Consider the following 20,812-nt stretch of genomic DNA (forward strand, 5'->3'; position numbering starts at 1 on the left):
ATAATTCCAATATTATACTTTTGAAATCCGGCTGTAATAATGCTGTGATTCAGAAAGTAATAAGTATACACATCAACATGATCTTGCAATGAATGCACAGGGATTAAAGCATAAAGTTTAACTTGCTGAATCCCCCTGAACAAGTAACATTGGGTGTGTTTTTATTTGCATTTATTGTTTCTACTTTTCAAAAATTAGTTTAATCATTCCAATAGTATTTGAATGACTTTCATATTCAACATACAAATTGGAGATGTTCAAAACTGTTAAACTTCTTCATAGATAAACCCATTGGGAGCAGGAGCTTCTGTGATGTCCTGTAGGTCTTGACAGCATTCTGGCCAATCAGAGGGATGACCTTCTTTGGAGTCCACAAGGGGCAGCTCTTGGCAGTGGGCTGAGACCAGCACAGTCCAGGCTAGTATCACATACACGGCAAGAAGGTAAAGGGCTGAAGAAGAAGGAACCTGATAGGAGAGGAGAGTGGGCCATGTAAGAATGGGAGGGAGGAATGGGCACCAGGGAGAGGTGATGGGCAGGTGAGGAGAAGGGGGGAGTCAGAATGAGAGTTGAAAAAGCGAATAGGAGGAGGGAGTGACATTACCTTTCCATTTCTGCATTTTGAATTCTCTCCCCATCTAAATAATAGTCTGCCTGTTTACTTCTTTGACCAAAGTCATGACCATACACTTTCCAACATTGTATTTCATTTGCCACTTCTTTGCCCATTCCTTAAGCTATCTAAGTCTCTCTGTTTCCTCAACACTACCCGTGCACATATCTTTGTACAATCGGCAAATTTAGCCACAAATCCATTAATACCATAGCCCAAGACATTGACATACATCGTAAAGAGCAGTGGTCCCAACACTGACCCCTGTGGAACTCCACTGGTAACCAGCAGCCAGCAAGAATAGAATCCCTTTATTCCCAATCTCTGTTTTCTGCCGATCAGCCAATGCTCCACCCATGTTAGTAACTCCCCTGTAATTCCTTGAGCTCTTATCTTGCTAAGCAGCCTCATGTGCGGCACCTTGTCAAAGGGCTTCTGACAATTCAAGTACATCACGTCTACTGCATTTCCATTGTCTACCCTGCTTGTAATCTCCTCAAAGAATTCCGGTAGGTTTGTCAGGCAGGATTTTCCTTTCAGGAAACCATGCTGGCTTTGGCCTGTCTTGTGCCTCCAGGTACTCCTTAATCTCTTCCCTAACAATCGATTCCAACAACTTTCCAATCACTGATGTCGGGCTAACAGGTTTATAGTTTCCTTTCTGCTACCTCCCACCCTTCTTAAATAGCAGAGTAACATTTGCAGTCCCCTATCCATCCACCTCCCCTCTCACTCGATCTCACTTATCACCTGCCGGTTTGCACTCCTTTCCCTACTCCACCTTCTAATTCTGGCTTCTTCCCCTTTCCTTTCCAGTCCTGATGAAGGATCTCAAGCCTGAAGCACTGACTGTTTATTCCCCTCCATCCAAACTGCCTGACCTGCTGATTTCCTCCAGCATTTTGTGTAAAGCTTTAAATACATTGAAGTTTTATTTACTGTTACTCTATTTCTCCAGCTAATCATATAATGCAATTTAATCATTTGCATTGTCTCCATAGGTTCAATGTCCACTTAGGAATCAGAGGACAGAAGGGAAGAAACTGTTCCTGAATCATTGGGTGTGTGCCTTCAGAAGACGTCATGATCCTCAGAGATCTTGACACCCAGGAACTTGGAGTTGCTCACTTTCTCCACTTCTGATCCCTTTATGAGGACTGGTTTGTGTTCTCTCACCTTACCCTTTTTGAAGTCCATAATCAGCTCTTTGGTCTTACTGACATTGAGTGCAAGGTTGTTGCTGTGACACAGCTCATAAAGCTGGCATATCTCACTCCTGTATGCCCTCTCATCTCCACCTGAGGTTCTACCAACAATCAGCAAATTTACAGATGGTATTTGAGCTGTGCCTAGCCACACAGTCATGGATATAGAGAGAGTAGAACAGAGGGCTAAGCAGATATCCCTGAAGCGTGTAAGTGTTGATCGTCACCGATGAGGAGAAGTTGTTACCAATCTGCATAGATTGTGATCTTCCAGTTAGGAAGCCATGGCTCCAATTGCAGAGGAAGGTACAGAAGCCCAGGTTCTGTAGCATATCAATCGGGACAGTAGGAACGATGGTGTTAAGTGCTGAGCTATAGTCACTCAACAGCATCCTGACCTCCAAGGTCACAGAAAAATGGAAGAAGAGATTGAACCTTGAGACCAAACGAATTTAATATTCATACATCAGTTTATAATTTTGTTCTCAGGTTTAGTCATAACAATACATTAAAAATTCGACACTTCAGATTTTCCAAACTTGGGTTTTATTTTATAAGAAGAAATATAAGAGTGGCATTTGATGACTCTGCAACTATTCTCACTGGAGTGGATCACATTGATACTCAAAGGCCTGGATATAGTGGATATGGAGAAAGAAGTGAAAAGAGCTAAGATACAAGGACACAGCCTCAGAATAAAGAGACAATCACTTTAGAACTGAAATGAGGAGGAATTTGTTCAGCCAGACGGTGGTGAATTTGTGGAATTGGTTGGCACAGACGGCTACAGTATTGAGTATGATCAAAGTGGAGGTTGATAAGTAAGGATGTCAAAGTTTATGGGGATGTGACAGGAAAAATTTAATATTCATGTTTCAGTTTATAATGTTGTCCTCAAGTCTAGCCATATCAATGCATCAAAAATTAGATAGTTTAGATATTCAAAGCATAGGTTCTAGGGAAAAAAGAAGTCCATAACAGTCTTTGCAATACAACTTTAAATGATGTATGTCAACCAGTAGAAATGGCAATAGAATACTGATTTCCATCTGCTTTATTTTGTGGTAAAAAGCTCTATATTGCATTGTGTTTATTTCCCTCAAGGGGAACAGATATGAGAATTATATTCATTAAATACACAAATTCAAATATCATACTTCCCAAATCTGGCAGTTCTACTATCTGCAGTGATTTAGAAAGTCATAAATATACACATCAACATGATCTTGTAATGAAAGGACGGAGATTAAAGCACAATGCACAAGATCAACTTAATGAGTCCCTTTGAACAAATACCATTACATAAAATCACCCGAAATAGTTGGCAGCAAAACTCAAGCACATGGAAGGAATTATTTCAGTTAGGTGTCATTCGCGTATCTAGTTTGACGTAACATCATGGCGTCAAGGACCTGCTCTTGTGCTGTAATGTGCTATGTATTATGACTCGTGCACCCTTCAAAGGCCCTCTGGGGCATTTTGTGCATCTGAGTTTGTGAGGAATCGCTGGCTTGTGTATTGCGGGTAGGTCAGTACATTCTGTGCATCAGAGATCGTGGTGTAATGAGGCACATGCCAAGGACCAGTAAAAAGAATTCAGATTTAAGCGGGGTGGTCATTGTGAGAGCAGCCAGCATGTGAGTCGACAGTGTTAGGGTAGAGGATCTAAGGATTCAGCTTAAGAGGCTTTGGCAAGAAGAGGTGGAGGATTAGGTAAGTTTCTGTTGAGATTTTTCCTTTGCAGTACCTAGCTAGTGTAGTAAAAATGGAGCCAAATTCAGTGGTGTATTCTTCATGGCAGACATTGGGATCAGATAACTACCTCTGCATGAGCTCCTTAAAGAATGGTGTATATCAATATGGAGTCATTCTGCACATTACAAGGTCACAGATCATCATCATCATGTGCCATACTCTGTCAGGGCCTCGGCAACCACTTTCTTCACTGCGATCTGTCGGCAGTCAAACCCCTTACATCTCTGGCGGTGAGGCTGGTTCACTTCTTGATATTGTTGATCCAGGTTGTCCTCTGCCTCGGGAGCGGCTTCCTTCTACTCTGCCCTCAAGCACAGTGCGTTCCATTGTGTCATCAGTTCTTGAGGTGTGTCCAAAATAATAAAGTTTCCTTTAGATAATGGTTTTCAGAAGTATTGGTTTCATGCCAGTCTTTTCTAGGATGAAATTGTGGGATCTCCTTTCAACGTTTGATTCCCTGAGGACCCGTCTGTATGTCCGCTTCTCAAATGCTGTCAACATCTTTTCATCAGCTGCTTTTAGGGTCCATGTTTCACAGCCATATAGGGTTACTGGCCAGATGAGACTCTTGAGAGGCGTATCTTGGTGCCAGTGCTCACAGATCTATCTGTCCAGATGTCCCAGAGTTTGGTAGTGCTTGTGCGTACCATTGCTAGCCTTCGCCTTATTTCCTTGCTGCATTCATTTGTGTCATTTAGTTCTGCACCAAGGTATATAAAGGAGGACAATTGTTCAATCTTGTCGCTTCCGATGTAGATGTCAGCTTGAACTGCAATTTTGCTTATCACCATAACTTAGATCTTTTTGCCATTTATCAGCAATCCAAATTCAGCAGAAACTTCTGCAACATTATTGAGTAGAGCTTGTAGGTCATCTTCTGTTGTGGCTAGCAGGGTTGTGTTGTCTGCGTTTCTCAAGTTACTGATGGCTCTTTCTCCTATTTTAATGCCAGTGTTGTCTGGAATTGTCAGTCTCACAATCTCAGTGTGGATGTTAAAAAGGTGTGGAGAAAGGATGCAGCCTTGGTGGACTCCTTTCCCATTGCAGAATGATTCAGTCTCGCCAGATGTGGCCTGAAGGCTAGAGGATTACGTAGCATACAGTTTTTCTAGAAGAGCCATTAGGTGTGGTGCCACACCCAGTTGAAACATTGCCGTCCATAGTTTGGTGTATTGAACACAGTCAAACGCCTTTGAGTAGTCAATGAAGCAGATATACAGGGGGGTATTGACCGCTCTCATCTTCTCCATTATCAGACGCATGTTGGTCCCTGCTGCCTCGGCCGCTCTTGAAGCCAGACTGTTCCAGTGCAATTTCTCTATCTTTAGTCTCTCAGAGATGATGATGAGTAGGACCTTGCTGGTGTATGATATCAATGCAATTGTTCTGTAATTACTGCACTGCAGGAGCCCCCCCTTCTTGGGAATTGGAATGGAGACAGATTTGCACCAGTCTGTTGGCCATTTGCCAGTCTTCCAGATGGCGCCGACAATGCAGTGCAAGATAGGGCCATTGAGGTGCCTGTTGCTTTCAGTAGTTCTGCTGGTATGTTGTTTGGACCAGATGCTTTATTCTTTCTGATCTTCTCGATTGCTCTTTCTACTTCTGACAGGAGTGGCTCGGGTTCATGTTCTAGCGTTGTCCAGTCAATGGCTTCGTCACGGTTTTCATTCTCGTGATCTTCATAGAGTTTCCTGGTGTACTCGAGCCACCTTTCCCTCACATCTGCATCTTCTGTCAGAATTTTTCCTTCGGCATTTTTGATTGCACCAATTCTTGGTGTGAAGGTGCCAGTAAGTTATTTTACTGCAGCATAAACGATCTTGCTGTCGCCTTTGTTGGCCTCATTTTCCATGTTGGAGCAGATACCTCACTTAATTTAAATACGCTTGTCTAAGTAGGACCTCTGCAAACACCTCAGCTTCTATGATTCCCAGTACTAAGCCATATGGAGTACCTATGGCTGGATGCATTGACAGTGGAATGGAAGAGTGGAGCCATTGTGATCTTTGAAGAGAAGAATGATTTCCTGGAGATTTAAGACATTTTGCCACTAGTAAGGTGGTAAAGAAAGTGGATAGTGGGGAATAGGATACAAGCAAAAGAGTTTGAGTGGGAGCACAATTTTGAGGTGACTTTTACAATTGCTTACTACTTATTGGGATGATAAACAGGCATTAGGCTCTTATCATATCCCTATGGCAACAACCAAAATGTGAATTCAGTATTGACTTGCCCACAGAAGGCAGAGACAAGTGGTGGAAAGCTGTTATTCTGGCTGGAGGTCTGTGCCAAGGATTGCTGCTAGGATAACTGTTGTTCATGATATATATCAATGACTTGGATGGAGGTGGGTGGATCAACAAATTTGTAGATGACACCAAGATTGGTAAAGTTGGGGACAGTGTAAAGGACAATCAAAAATGCAGTAGGATATAGATCAGATACTGTTATGGACAGGAAAGTGGCAGATGGTATTTAATCTGGGGAAGTGTGAAATGTTGATGAAATGAAAGGGGAGAGTATACAGCTAATGGTCAGAAGGAAGAAAATTATAGGCTAGTTAGCTTGACTTCAGTGGTTGGGAAGATGTTGGGGAGTACATTATTAAGAATGAGGCTTCAGAATACTTGGAGGCACGTGAAAAAGTAGGCCAAAGTCAGCATGATTTCCTTAAGAAGAAATCTTGCCTGACAAATCTGTCAGAATTCTTTGAGGAAATAGCAGGCAGGATAGACAAGGAGAGTCAGTGACTGCTATTTGCCTAAATTTTCTGAAGGCCTTTGACAAGGTGCTGCACATAAGACTGCCTAACAAGATTAGAGCCCATGGTATTACAGGAAAAATACAGCATGGATAGGGGATTGGTTGACCGGCAGTAGGCAAAGAGTGGGAATAAAGGAGGCCTATTTGATCAGCTTTGTCAGCGTTGGGACCACATCTTTTCAAGTCATGCCTCAATGATTTGGATGATGGAATTGATGGCTTTGTGACCAGGTTTGCAGATGATATGAAAGTAGGTGGACAGACAGGTAGTTTTGAGGAAGCAGGAAGTCTGCAAAAGGACTTAGGTAGATCAGGTAAATCGGCAAAGAACTGGCAGATGGACTTGCAGATAGAGTTAGCAGTAAGGAAGGCAAATTCAATGGTAGTATTCATTTCTAGAGGCCTAGAATATAAAAACAAGGATGTAACACTGAGGCTTTATGAGACATTGTTCAGACCACACTCTGGAGTATTGTGAGCAGTTTTGGGCCCCTTATCTAAGAAGAGATGTGCTAGCATTGGAGGGTCTGGAGGAGGCATGAGTGCAATCAGGTTCTGATTTAAGGCTCTACAAACCCCTTATTTTGAATGGAGGCCTGTGACAAGTGATGTGCTTCAGGGATCGATGCTGGGTCCATTGTTGTTTTTCATCTGTACCAAGAATCTGGATGATAATGTGGTCAACTGGATCAGGAAATTTACGGGTGGCACTAAGATTGGGGGTGTAGTGGACAGTAAGGGAAGCTATCAAATCTTCCAGTGAGTTCTGGACCAACTGGAAAAATGGGGTGCAAAAAGGCAGATGGAGTTTATTGCAGAAGTGGTGCGGTATTACACTTTGGGAGAATAAAACAGGACAGGACTTACGCAGTAAGTGGTAGGTCACTGAAGAGTGTGGAAGGACCGAGTGATCTGGGAATACAGATCTATATTTCCTTTTAAGTGATGTCACAGTAGATTGGGTCATAAAGAGAGTTTTTGTCATATTGGCCTTTAGAAATAAAAGTTCTGAATACAGGAGTTGGCATGTTATGTTGAAATTATATAAGATGTTGCTGAGGCCTAATTTGAAGTATTGTGTGCAGTTCTGGCCACCTAAGTGTTGGAAAGTTATCAATAAGATTGAAAGAGTACAGAGAAAATTACAAGGACGTTGCTGGGATTTGAGGATCTGACTCAAAGGTTGAATAGTTATGACTTTAGCCCCCGGACCATAGGAGACTGGGGGGAGGTTTAATAGAGGTATACAAAATTATGAGGAATATAGATAGGATAAATCCTCCAAGAGCACAGGACTGCATCCTTGTCGTACTTTGGAGACTTGCGTACCTCAATGACCCGGAGATCTATGTTGCCTGGAGTCAGGCCTTTATGCTTTGACCCTTGGTAGGGTCAACCATGCTAAACAGTTCAAAGGGTAGAGGCCAGACTATGAGTAGTCCACCAGTCCTCAAGGCTCAGGGGTTCAGCTTGGGGCTAACAACCCTGACTGGTAGAACAAAATTGTTACAGAAACAGCAATGAAGAATTCTCCTACATCTGTATGTGATGGTTTTCCTGAGTCTCCACCAGGGACTTGCATGACTGACAGAAGTGTAAACAGAGAGGAAGGTACTGACATGATGAAAGAAGCCCTGAACATAGTCCGCGATGGAGGACCTTCACTGCTGCCCTTAACGCCAGTGGTGTAATAGGCAGTAAGTAGTAAGATAGGGTAAATGCAAGCAGGCATTTTCCTCTGACACTAGAACTAGAGGTCATGGGTTAAAGGTGAAAGATGAACTGTTTAGGAGGAACTTGAGGATGAACTTCTTCACTCAGAGGGTGGTGAGAGTGTGGAATGAGCTTCTAGCTGCTTGTGGATTCAGGTTAGGTTTCAAAATTTAAGAGAAAATTGGACAGGTACCTAGATGGGAGTGGTATGTTCCAGGTGCAGCTTGATGGGACTAGGCAGATTAATAGTTCAGCATGGACCAGATGGGCCAAACATCTTGCTTTGTGCTGTAGTGGTCTATAACTCAATAAAAGATACATAGCTTTCTGTATCGCAATAATCATGTTTTCAGTGAGAATAATTTTAAATTGTAACTGAACTTTAAAGATAAAGATAAAATCACCTAATAATAGACTACAGTAATCTTCACACTAGTGAGAAATTCCTGATATAGATATGTCAGGAATTTATATATAGAGCACGTTACGTATCTCACAAGTTTCTATAGATGTCCTGTGGGGAGCATTCTAACTGGTTGCATTACCATCTAACATGGAGGAGCCACTGCATGGGATCATAAAAAGCCGCAGGAAGCTGTAAGCTCAGCCAGCTCCATGTTGGGGACTAGCCTCTCCAGAATCGAGGACATCTTCAAAAGACAATGGTTCAAAAAGGCAGCATCCATCATTGAGGACGCCCAACATTCAAGACATGCCCTCTTCTCATTACTACCATCAAGGAGGAGGTATAGGAGCTTGAAGACACACAGTCAATATGTTAGGAACTGCTATCATGTACACTACCTCACTTTTTTTTCTTTTTTTGCACTCTTTATTTGATTTTAGTTATTGTAATTTACAGTTTTTAAATTACGGATTGCCATGTACTGCTGCTGTAAGCTAACATATTTCACAACATATGCCAGTGATATTAAAACCGATTTTGATTCTGATTCTGACATTTTCTTGCAGAGCTAGCAGAAGATTCCTAAAATAATCAAGATAAGACTTCCCTTTTCAATACTCAACCTTGCTAATACTCTATAAAAGTTCATGTGGGGCAGTATGACATTGCTTTTGTTATTTATTTAACAAGAATACATATACTATAGATTTCTAAAACCAGAAAAGTGTTTCTAATAACTTATGCTAATTAACTCCCATCTCGTGAGAGATTATTGTTCTCATGCTGAAATGAATCAGTTGCATGGTGTTGTTCTTAGTTAGCAGACAGCCATAAGAGCAAAGTAACATTGCTCTATCATCATCATTCCAAGCTAAATTACCATCAGAGCAAGTTCACAGATACTTCTATTCAGAATGGTTCAAGCATATGTCATGAAATGTCCCTGGACAAAAGAAAAACACTGCAGAAGCTGGAAAGTTGAAGCAAAATCACCAATTGTTGGAAGCATTCAGGAGGTCATGAAGCTTCTGAGGAGAGAGGAAACTATATTGAAGTCCCTTCATCAAATTTCAAAATAAAATTTATTATCAGAGTATGTACACGTCACCACATACAACACTGAGATTCCTTTTCTGCGGGCATACAGGATAGAACAATAACTGTTAACAGGTTCAATGGACAACAAACTGTGCAAATGCAAATATAAATAAATAGCAATAAATAACGAGCATAAGATAACAAGATAAAAAGTTCTTAAAGTGAGATCATTGGTTGTGGGAACACCTGAAGTAGAATGAGTGTAGTTATCCCTTTTGTTTAAGAGCCTGATGGTTAAGGGGTAGTAACTGTTGGTGTGAGTCCTGAAAGACTTGTGCCTTTTACCTGAAGGGAGCAGCAAGAATAGAGCATGGCGTGGGTGGTGAGGATCTTAGATTATGGATGCTGCTTTTCTATGGCACTGTTTCATGTAGATGTACTCTGCACTCAGTTGTTGTGAGGGATTTACCCGTGATGTAATAGGCTGAATCCTCAACCTTTTACAAGATTTTCAGCTCAAAGTTATTGGCGTTACCATACCAGACCATAATTCAGCCACTCAGTAAACTTTCCACCACACATCTATAGAAGTTTGCCAAGGTTTTTGATGTCATGCCAAATCTCCACAGACTCCTGAGGAAGTAGAGACACTGTTGTGCTTTCTTCACAATTATATTTATCTGATGGGTCCAGGTCAGGTTCTCTGAAATAGTGACACCCAGGAAGTTAAAGTTACTGATCCTCTGCACCTCTGAACCTATGATGATTACTGGCTCATGGACTTATGATCACCCTCTCCTGAAGCCCACAATCAATTCCATGGTTTTATTGACATTGAGTGCGAGGTTGCTGGTATTACACCAGTCAGACAAATTTTCAGTTTCCATCCTGTATGCTGATTCATCACCATCTTGGATACAGCCCACAACAGTGATGTTGTTAGCAAACTTGTATATGGTGTTGGAGCTGTACATAGCCACACACTCATAGGTATAAGGTGAGTAGAGCAGGGCACTAAGCACATATCCCTGTGCTGATGGAGATGGTGGAGGAGATGTTTTTGCCATTCTGAACTGACTAGGTTCTTCAAGTGAGGAAACCTGGGACCCAATGGCACAAGGAGTATTGAGGACCAGGTCGTTTAATAGTTTTTGATGGGATGATGATATTAAATGCTGAGCTGTAATTGATAAAGAGCATCCTGATGCATGTATCTTTGCTGTCCAGATGTTCCAAGGTTGTGTGAAGAGCCAAAGAGAGGGCATCTGCTGTAGATCTGTTGCTTCGGTAGGCAGGTTAGTGGGGTGGAGTTTAGGAGATGATGGCACCTAATGACAACTCCTTTGTTTGCATCTTCAGAAACAGTTCTATTTCCATCTTCAATATCTCTCTTTTTCCTTTTCAGGGTTCTTTTGAAGACCCTGACCTGGAGTTACACGCTGACTTCAGTTCTTTGCAGGAGTGGGACCCGCTCTCAGGGTCTCACGACTGGCCGCTGTTATGCCTGCAGCCCCCTCCTTTGTGAGAATCGCAAGATCACTGTTGGGTTGGGTCAGGGGGCCCAGGAAATGAGAGAGAGACGTGCGGAATGTCTCGTTTCCCTGGCGATGTAAAGTTACGGGACATGGCCATTGTCTCTGGAAGACGAATTTGTGGATTGAAGATACTGTGCTACGTGGAAGCCCTCAGGCAAAGTGGGCTGGTTGAGGGAGGGATTGCATCACCCCAACCTGATTGACATCCGAGACCCTGTGAGTCAGGATAAAAGAGGGTCTGTGGGAACAGCCCCTCAGACGCACCAGAAGAAATGTTAGCACTTCCCGTGATAGCGGGGATCCATTTGAAGGAGGCCACGTGCGTTCAGTTCCGTTGCCTGGGACTGGTGGCTTGTAACACGGAAAACGGCTTTTAGCTAACAACGGGGAAACCAACTCCCCGACTCAACGGATTGGCATCATAAAAGACTGGGGAAGTTTAAACCGTCTCTCTCTTGAACCCAAAAAGCTGCAGCTTGAACCAACTAACAATGACTTTTATATTTCCATCGGACAATACATTATCCCCTAGACCACGATAGAGCTATTTCTTATTGGTTATTATTATACCGGCATTTTTAGATTTAGTATTGACGACGTATATTATCTGTATGTTTGCATTAATCTTATTTTTGTGCCCCTTTATCAATAAATGCTTTTAAAAATAGTACCATCAGACTTCAACGGACCTCTCTATCTTTGCTGGTAAGTGACCCAGTTACGGGAGTTCGTAACACCGCTATTCGATATGCCAAGGACGCGGCCTAGAGGACGAACATGCCTTCAGAGTTTCAGGATTTTGAGGCTCTGGAGGTGGGCAGACTCGAGGTCGGTATCGCTGTCTCGGGTGTTGTGGGAGACAGACGATCACGAGCATCGAGCTGGCTGCTGGCTGTGTGCCCAGATAACCAGATTCTTTGGGCACAGAGCTCAGAAAAAGTGATGCAACAGACTTTTAACATCATAAATCAACGAGCTGTTTGTTATGTCTCCCCTCTCCCTTCTCTCCTATTTATCATTCATCTTTTCTATTATTTATATGCCTGCCTAATTAATATTTTATTAAATGTCCCTAATGTATCTGCTTCTACTACCAACCCTGGCAGGCTATTCCATGCACCCACCACTCTCTGTGTTGAAAAAAAACTTACCTCAGCCACCCCCCCCCCCCAGATTTTCCTCCAATCACCTTAAAATTATGCCTCCTCATATGAACCACTGTCACACTGGGAAAATGTCTCTAGCTACCCAGTCAATCTATATTTCTCATCACCTTCTACCCTATCAAGTTGCCTTTCATCCTCGTTTACTCCAAAGAGAAAATCCTTAGTTTCTTCAACATATCTTTGTAAGACATGCTCTCTGAATGGTAAAACTCCTCTTCACCCTCTCTAAAGTTGCTCATATTTGGTCCATAGCCTTCTGAACCTCTCTTGCTCCATGTACATTCCAGGTTGACTCTTTAGTGTCCCCTCCCTTGGAAAAAGACTATGTGCTTTCTTCCTATCTTGCCCCTCATGATCTTCAAAGTACATTGACTATCAAAGTATGTGTACATTATACAACCTTGAGATTTGTCTGCTTACATGCGGCCACAAAACAAGATGTATGAGACCTGGTGCGCTTCAGATCAAGCGTGCAAAAACAAGAATACTATTAGCTTTTTGATTTAATACCTCCTGAAATCAGCTCTTCATCAAATTACTTAGTTCATTTAGCCCAATTATTAGAATACATTTTAGAGTAATATTCAAATTATTATTTCATGGCAATAAATTAAGCTTGTGAATATATATTAACATGTTATTCATTATATCACTCCTTCCCCATATAATGAAACTAGTACCTTTCTGACAGTCTCAAAGCACTTCGTTGGTGATAACGTTGGCATAAGTGAGCTGCCTTAAGAAAATACATCCACAGCAAACATGAATGAGTTCAATGTACTTTTAGTTTGGAAGCGGAGGCTACGGTCTCCATAGTGATCATGGCTCAGACTTAGTTATTCTTTCAGGTCATGGGGATGGTTTCGTGGGCTGAGATAGGAGATGGCACTTGCAGCCTGTCCCTAGTACTTTCTTAGGTTGTGTTGGTTGTTTGCACAAACATTGCATTTCACTGTGTATGTTTTAATGTCTGTGTGACAAATAAATCAAATCTGATGGATGACATTTTTCAGGGCATTATGTGCACAAAGGTGTCTTACGATTGTTACATGTAACTGAAGACATCTCAATCTAACATTTAAAAGAAGGGAGACTTCGACAATGCAACACTCACATTACGTTATCTCATGGCTCCAGTTTCCAAATAGAATGCAGTAATTAATTCTCTTGCCAATTCCCACCCCTTGTTGAGGGAATTGACTATGCTTTGGGGCCTGACCTGTAACTATTGAAGATATCAGTCCTTTGAGGTGATTATCATTGGCTGTTGGCTACATTCTAATAGATTGCCTTTATCAACACTGACAGTGAATTTACAAGGACTATGTACTTATATGGCCATTGAGAAGGAATGATAATCTATCCTTGCCTGCAATATAACAAAATTTAAGTAGAAATGAGGAGCTGCATTCCAGATCAAACCTTACCATCTTTGCCAAGGATCTATGCAGCTTAGGCACTTCAACATTTACCAGAGTTCAGAGAAGAAATTAAAATATATAGCACTGCTTTATTTCTCCATTAAAAGAGATTTTTAGTAGTCTGAAAGTGAGTACAAATATTAATTGAAGGAATGATGCTGCTTTGGAAATCAGACTGGTCATTCTGATTGTTAATAACACTTGTTCCAGTGGCACATTTCCTGTGTCAGACACACAGCTAATGGTGTCACCTCCTGTGCAGTGCCAGAGTAATTAGTCCATTCAGAGTGGAAGTAGCCTAAGTTGATTTGCCAGGCCCTCCAAAGGATAAGATTAGCTTAAGATTAGTTTTATTTTTCACACATGCTTCGAAACATTGGATCATCCAGTGAAATATATAATTTGTGTAAAATCAAATCAGCGAGAATTGGGGGCAGCATTGTGTAGGGCATGCCCTTTTCTCACTGTTACCATCAAGTAGGAGGTACAGAAGTCTGAAGGCACACACTCAGCGATTCAGGAACAGCTTCTTCCCCTCTGCCATCTGATTCCTAAGTAGACTTTGAACCTGTGAACACTATCTCGCTTTTTTAGTATATATTATTTATGGTTTTGCATAGATTTTAATCTATTCAATATACTGTAATTGATTTACTTATTTATTATATATTTTCCCTTCTATATTATGTACTTCATTGAAATGCTGCTGCTAAGTTAACAAACTTGACGGCACATGCTGGTGAAAATAAACCTGATTAATATTTCAGTAATATTTGGATTGTTCTTCAGACCAAACATCAGAATGGGGGAGAAATGTAATCTCAGTGACTCTGACTGTGGAATGATTGTTGGTGCCAGACAGGGTGGTTTGGTCTGGAACCTTCATGCACAACAGTCTCTAGAGTTTACAGGGAATGGTGTGAAAAGCAATAAGCATCCAGTGAACAACACCTCCTTGTTAATGGAGAGGTCAGAGGAGGATGGTCAGATTCGTTCAAACTGGTAGGAAAGTGACAGTAACTCATATGATCATACGTTACAACAGTGGTGTTCAGAACAGCATCTCTGAATGTGTAATGTTGAAGTGGATGGGCTACAGCAGCGGGTGACCATGAACATCTACTCAGTGGCCACTTTATTAGGTATAGGAGGTAGCTGATAAGGTGATCACTGTGTGTATTTTCCATTCCCTCATTCTGCCCATGGCTACAGTCCTCACTGAACTACACCAGCTCCTATCAAGCAACACTTCCATTTCAAAGTTCTTATCCCTATTTCAAATGGATTCTCTCATCCTATCTTTCTAGTCTGACAACCCTTCCCACCTTTAAAGAAACTTCAAGAGCTGGTGCCTGAAGATGGTGGCATCCATTACTTAAGAACCTCACCATCCTGGAAATTCCTTCTTCTCAACACTACCAGAAGGTGTAGGAGCCTGAAGACCCACACTCAATGATTTAGCAAACAGATTTTTCACCTCTACCATTGTATTTTTGAACAGTCCATGAACCCATGAACACTACCTCATTATTCCTCTATTTTGCACTGGTTATTATCTTACTAATTGATAGCAATTTCTGTCTTTGCACTGTACAGCAGCTGCAAAACTTATTTCATGTCAATTAAATCATTGATTCTACCTTTTCTCACGCCTTCTGAGCCTTAGAAATGTGCCACCCTCTTGAGAGATCGAGATTTGGAAATCATGACCTGTAAGGGTGCTGAAAACAAAATTATTCAGTGTCTTTTTAATAACAGGACTAGATACATTTTCAAGGAAGAATCCTTTGTATAGAGCATGAATAATGAAAGGCATCGATAGGATTGTTTGCTGGGAGCCAGCACAGATTAGATGGGTGACTGACCACTTATTTTATTGTTGGGGAGTATTCTGCAGTTATCTGAATATAACAGATATTAATTCAAACAAGAACCCATCTTGTTTTTAATGTAAGTTGCAAGCTGTTTTAAATTAATAGCACATCTCTGCAAATAAATAATATTTCTGTGGAGCACAAACTAGCCCACAGTGGGGCTGGCTGCTAAGAGATATGGCTTGCAAAATGAAATGACCATGAGGTGTTCCCTGTTGCAACATAAGGCAATGGGGTTAGGTTAATTGGCCTGCATCAAACAAAAGAACTGCAGGCTATTACTTACAGCATTGTAACTTGACTTCAAGCAGGCAGACCAGACTGAGCTTGTGACTTTAGCCTATGAAACATGGTCACAGGTACAGGCAATTAGTTGTTGGGGTCTGGGATCTCTGTCCCCAGAAGCCTTTAGACCTTCCATGTGAATTACTTTGGCCCAACAAAACTTCTTAAACGTTCAAAGGCATCTGCCTTTATAGATATGAAATTCAAATGAACCATTGCCAGTCCAAAGTGTTGAAGTAAACGATGTCATTGTAACTATTGAAATTGTATTGTATCACCTGCTAAATCTTGATCTTAAGAATATTAAAATGTGATGTTCTTTGAGTTTGCAAGACCCCAGCAAAAGGGTCTCTGGAAGAACCCCTGCTTTTCATGATGAATAAAGACTTTTATATCACCAGCTTCAGTATCTCTGCAGTGAGGTAGACCAATAAAATTCTACGATTCGATTGCTGCTTTACCTGCCCTACACCTTCTGCTGCATGGGCTCTAAAGCTTTGCAATTCATTCCCTGAATCTCAGATTCATTTATTTGTCACACGTACTTCGTAGCACATGTGTCATTTGCATTAACAACCAGCACTCCTAAGGATTCCAGTGCTAACATAGCAAGCCCCCAACACTCAGCAGATCAACACAGAACACAGCAAGCACAAAACAGCAGTAGCATGACCTCAAGACCCAGCTGGGCATTAAGAACATAAAGTACTGCAGGCCTACCCCATCAGGGAGTCGGTCATTGGTGGAGAAACTGAAGGAGCTGGACCTGGTGCTGTTCGTGCCGCTGCCTGTGCCCGAGAGGCAGCGAGGGAGTTGGTGTGTGAAGGTGGCATGCAGTCTAACAGCGAGTGATCCATCTTAGTTGCCTTTCTAGTGACCGCAAAACCTTTTTGGACACTATTAATGTGGAACGCAGCAACCCACTGATTTATTGGCAGATGGTGGAGGTGCTGCGTGGGGTCAGTCGTAGTGAGGATTAGGCCTCAAGCAGAGGTGTTGTCTGTTTACAGCCGCCCAGGAGAAGTGTAAGTGCTCTCCACCAGAGGCAGTCCAAGCTGGAATCAGCGCTGCTCCCCAGAATTTGCTTGGCAGAAGACAAGTTATATTATGATTGATGGCAGACTGATGCAATATTCATGGAATTGGGGTCTTGGACTATGTTTTTCATTATTTTACTTATATCTTATATGTTTGCTTTCTTGCACGTGATATATGCACCTTCTGCTGTGCATGAATGTTAGCGCTGTGGTTTGCACCCTGTCCCTGGAGTAACACTGTCTCTTTTGGCTGTATTCATGGGTGTTCATGTATGGTTGAATGTCAATGAAATGAACTTGAACTACTGTGAGGTCAAATTAATGTAAAAGCAAATTAATTTATTCTTGCAAGAATGAAAACTAATAACTTCCTGAAGCAAACTTGATTTGAAATTTAGATGTTTTATATATAACTTGGATTAAGTTCAGTCCAATCCATGAAACAAAGTAACTGTAAATGCTAAATTTAATTCAAATTCTCCCTTATTGTATAGAGATGAAATATGTAATTTAATTTAGTTTAAAATGGACTCGTTCTCGCTACGATGGAAAATTAAGCCTATGCAAGAAAACGTATCATTAATATCTTAGCAGCCATATCTGGCTGAGGATAAATTTACCAAAGGGAAATCCCTTTCACCATTGAGCACATCTACAAGATGCATTACCATCCAGGCCATGCCCTCTTCTCATTGCTGCCATTGGGAAAGAAATACAGGAGCCTTAGGTTCCATATCACCAGCTTCAGGAACAGTTATTACCCTTCAATCATCTGGCTCCTGAAACAGCGTGGATAACTTCACTCAGCTCAATACTGATTCCACATCCAATTGGCTCACTTTCAAGGTATCTAAAACCATCTTCTCAGTATTATTAATAATTTATTATATTTTTATATATTTGCACAGTCTGTTTTTTGTACGTTGGCTGTTTGTCAGTCTTTGTGTGTAGTTCTTCATTGATTCAATTGTATTTCTTTGTTCTACTGTGAATGCCTGGAAGAAAATGAATTTCAGAGTTGTATATGGTGACATATATGTACTTTGTTAATAAACTTACTGTGAACTTTGAAAACATTTCTCACTCTCGCTTGTCCAGTTTTCCCATTATTTTTATCCCACTTCTTGAAGATGCATTTAGCATTTAGTAATGGTTGCTCAGTGAATGACGTACATTTCTTCTGTTAATTGCCTAGAAAGTACACCATGCATTTTGTATCGACAGTTGGAGCTAATAGCAATTTCAGGAACAGATAATGATGAGCCTGAAACATTGGAACTTTGAAAAGTACCAATGATCCCAGCAGGCCTGCTAGGGTTTGTGTCAAGAGGCTATTAACAGAGTGGCACAACATGAAAACAGCCCACACCCACATCAAGTAATGGGCAGTCATCCATATTAATCCCATTTTCCAGTACTTGGTTCATATCTTTTAATACCTTGGCAGTTCAATCGTCTATCTAGATTCCTCTTTGCAAAACTTTTGCTTGGCACATGTACATCAAAAATAATAGTGAACTGTGCTGTTTGGGTCACATCAAATCAGGAAGAATCTTGCTGGGACAACTAGTAACACTTGCCCCATATGTCTTTGGAAAGTTGGAGAAAACCAGAACACTTGGAGAAAACCCACACACAGGGAGAACATAAAATCTCCTTACAGACAGCAGTGGGAATCGAACCCAGATCTTACAGATGTAAAGCATGGCACTAGCAACTACGCTAGGGACAGGACCGCCCCTCAAATTCCCTGTAAGCTTCTTATCCCTTATTCTAAATCTATTAACTGTTTAGTCTCAGGATAAAATCATAGGTCACATAGAAGAATGATGAGAAATTTCTTAGTGCAAATTTCTTTGAGATTTTTTACCTCAGAAGACTATGGTTGCTTAGCATTAAGCGGACTCAATGACTGGACATTGCCAGATCTTTTTAGAAAAGTAACACGAGTGAATCTGCAGATGCTGGAAATAAATAAAAACACAAAATGCTGGCAGAACTCAGCAGGCCAGGCAGTACCTGTATGATTACCGTCCTGATGAAGGGTTTCGACCCGAAACGTTGTCACTACCTCCTCCCATAGATGCTGTCTGGCCTGCTGAGTTCTGCCAGCGTTTTGTGTTTTTACTTTTTAGAAAAGTTATTTTTTTAAATGGATTGTGTAGGAGATTGAACTTAAGACACCAGACCAAACACAGACTCATTGACAAACGGGGTCAGCAGGTCGATTCCTACTTCTTATCCTGGTATGCAGCAGAAGCCTCTTGGTCACTCGTACTAAAGACTGCTGATGGCACACTTAAAGCCAAAATATTTTGAGGAATAGCTGCTATATGAATAGCTAAAATATAAAGTCCACACTACTAAACTCCATTGGATTTTGTTGCTCTAACTTCACGCTCACAATCCCATTTACCGACTTAGAAATTTATAAAATTGAAGGCCGTTTGTCCCTAATAGTTAGCAACATACAAAAACAAATGGTAAAATTCAACATATTAGAATTCAAGTAAAAGGGTGCATAATAAAAAGAAAAAATAATATAATTCATATAAAGATCTTAAAGATTAGCTTTTTTGTCACATATACATCGAAATATACAGTGAAATGCATAATTTTGCATCTAATCAATTCAGCAAGGATGACGCTGGGGGCAGCCGTAAGCATCGCCATGATTCCACCACCATCTTAGCATGCTCACAACTTACTGACTGTAATCATACAGTTTTGGAATGTGAGAGGGAACCAGAGTACGTGGAGAAAATGTACGCGATTACGGAGAGATTGTACCAATTCCTTACAGGCAGTGCCGAGAATTGAACCCCAATTGGTGATCGAAGGCACTGTAAAATAATCAGCTAACTTCCACACTACTGTAGGGAAAGAGTAATCAATGGTACTGTTAAAACTACCAACGTCCAAAGCAGAATCAACTATTCTCACTGCAGGACATAAGGGAGTTTAATTCCAATGTGAAATACCCTCCACCACATCTCCCTGTCTCTCACCAAATTCCAAAAGTAATGAGTGGACTAGGTAGATTGCAGTTACTGTTAATAATTGCCATCTTTTAACATACTTAGTAAACCACAATTATTTACCTTGTGAAAGTTCCGGAAAAATGCTGCCTTCTCATCAGGAAATTTCTCTAATCTTCTTGGGCCTTTGCTGGAGGCTTTCTTAAACACCAACCAGCATCTTCTGTACATCTGCCAAACAAAAACAAAGAAATATAAATAGAAGTCTTACCAGTCTACTGTAAAGAGATTACTCTGTAGTATAAATTGCTCTGGTTGAGTTACTCTACTAGAAGGAGGTAGAATGAGCCACACTACCTACAAGAGTAAAATGACTTTGATTGCAGTTATAGACAGGCCTCCAGACAGCAGCTGGGATGTCAAGTACAGACTACAATGGGTAACAGAAAAAGTGTGTCAAAAGGGCAACGTTATGATAGTCATGGAGATTTTAACATGCAGGTAGATTGGGACATTCAAGTTGGTAATGGATCTCAAGAGAGTGCATTTGTTGAATGCCTACAAGGTGGATTTTTAGAGCAGTTTGTCGTTGAGCCAACCAGGGTGTCAGCTATACTGAATTGGGTGCTAGTAATGAACTGGAGGCGACTAAGGAGCTTAAGCTAAGACACCTTTAGGAGACAGTGATCACAATGTGACTGAGTTCAACTTGAAATGCGATAGAGAGTAAGTCTGATGTTGCCATATTTCAGCGGAGTAAAGGAAATTACACTGGTACGAGAGAGGAGATGATCAAAGCAAATTGGAAGGAGAAGCCGGCAGGGATGACAGCAGAGCAGCAATGGCTTGAGTTTCTGGGAAAAAATGAGGAAGGTGAAGGATAGATGAATTCCAAAAACAAAGAAATACTCAAATGGCAAAATGGTACAACTGTGAGTGACAAGAGAAGTCAAAGTTAATGTAAAAGCAAAAGAGATATCATACAACAAAGCAAACATTAGCAGGTGGATAGAAGATTGG

At 41.2% G+C, this 20,812-nt stretch overlaps 1 protein-coding gene across 2 annotated transcripts in view; it reads right to left on the minus strand.

The window, feature by feature from the left end:
* The window catches only part of dok6 (docking protein 6), a 527,037-nt gene that overhangs the window by 212,986 nt on the left and 293,239 nt on the right, over window positions 1–20,812 (minus strand). For both annotated transcript variants that reach the window (XM_059971537.1, XM_059971547.1), the window contains one exon: window positions 19,916–20,023. In XM_059971537.1, coding sequence (XP_059827520.1) covers window positions 19,916–20,023 — 108 coding nt within the window. The remainder of the gene's footprint in view (window positions 1–19,915; window positions 20,024–20,812) is intronic.

The sequence above is a fragment of the Hypanus sabinus genome, chromosome 1 (assembly GCF_030144855.1).
Source record: "Hypanus sabinus isolate sHypSab1 chromosome 1, sHypSab1.hap1, whole genome shotgun sequence".
Classification (NCBI taxonomy): Eukaryota; Metazoa; Chordata; class Chondrichthyes; order Myliobatiformes; family Dasyatidae; genus Hypanus; species Hypanus sabinus.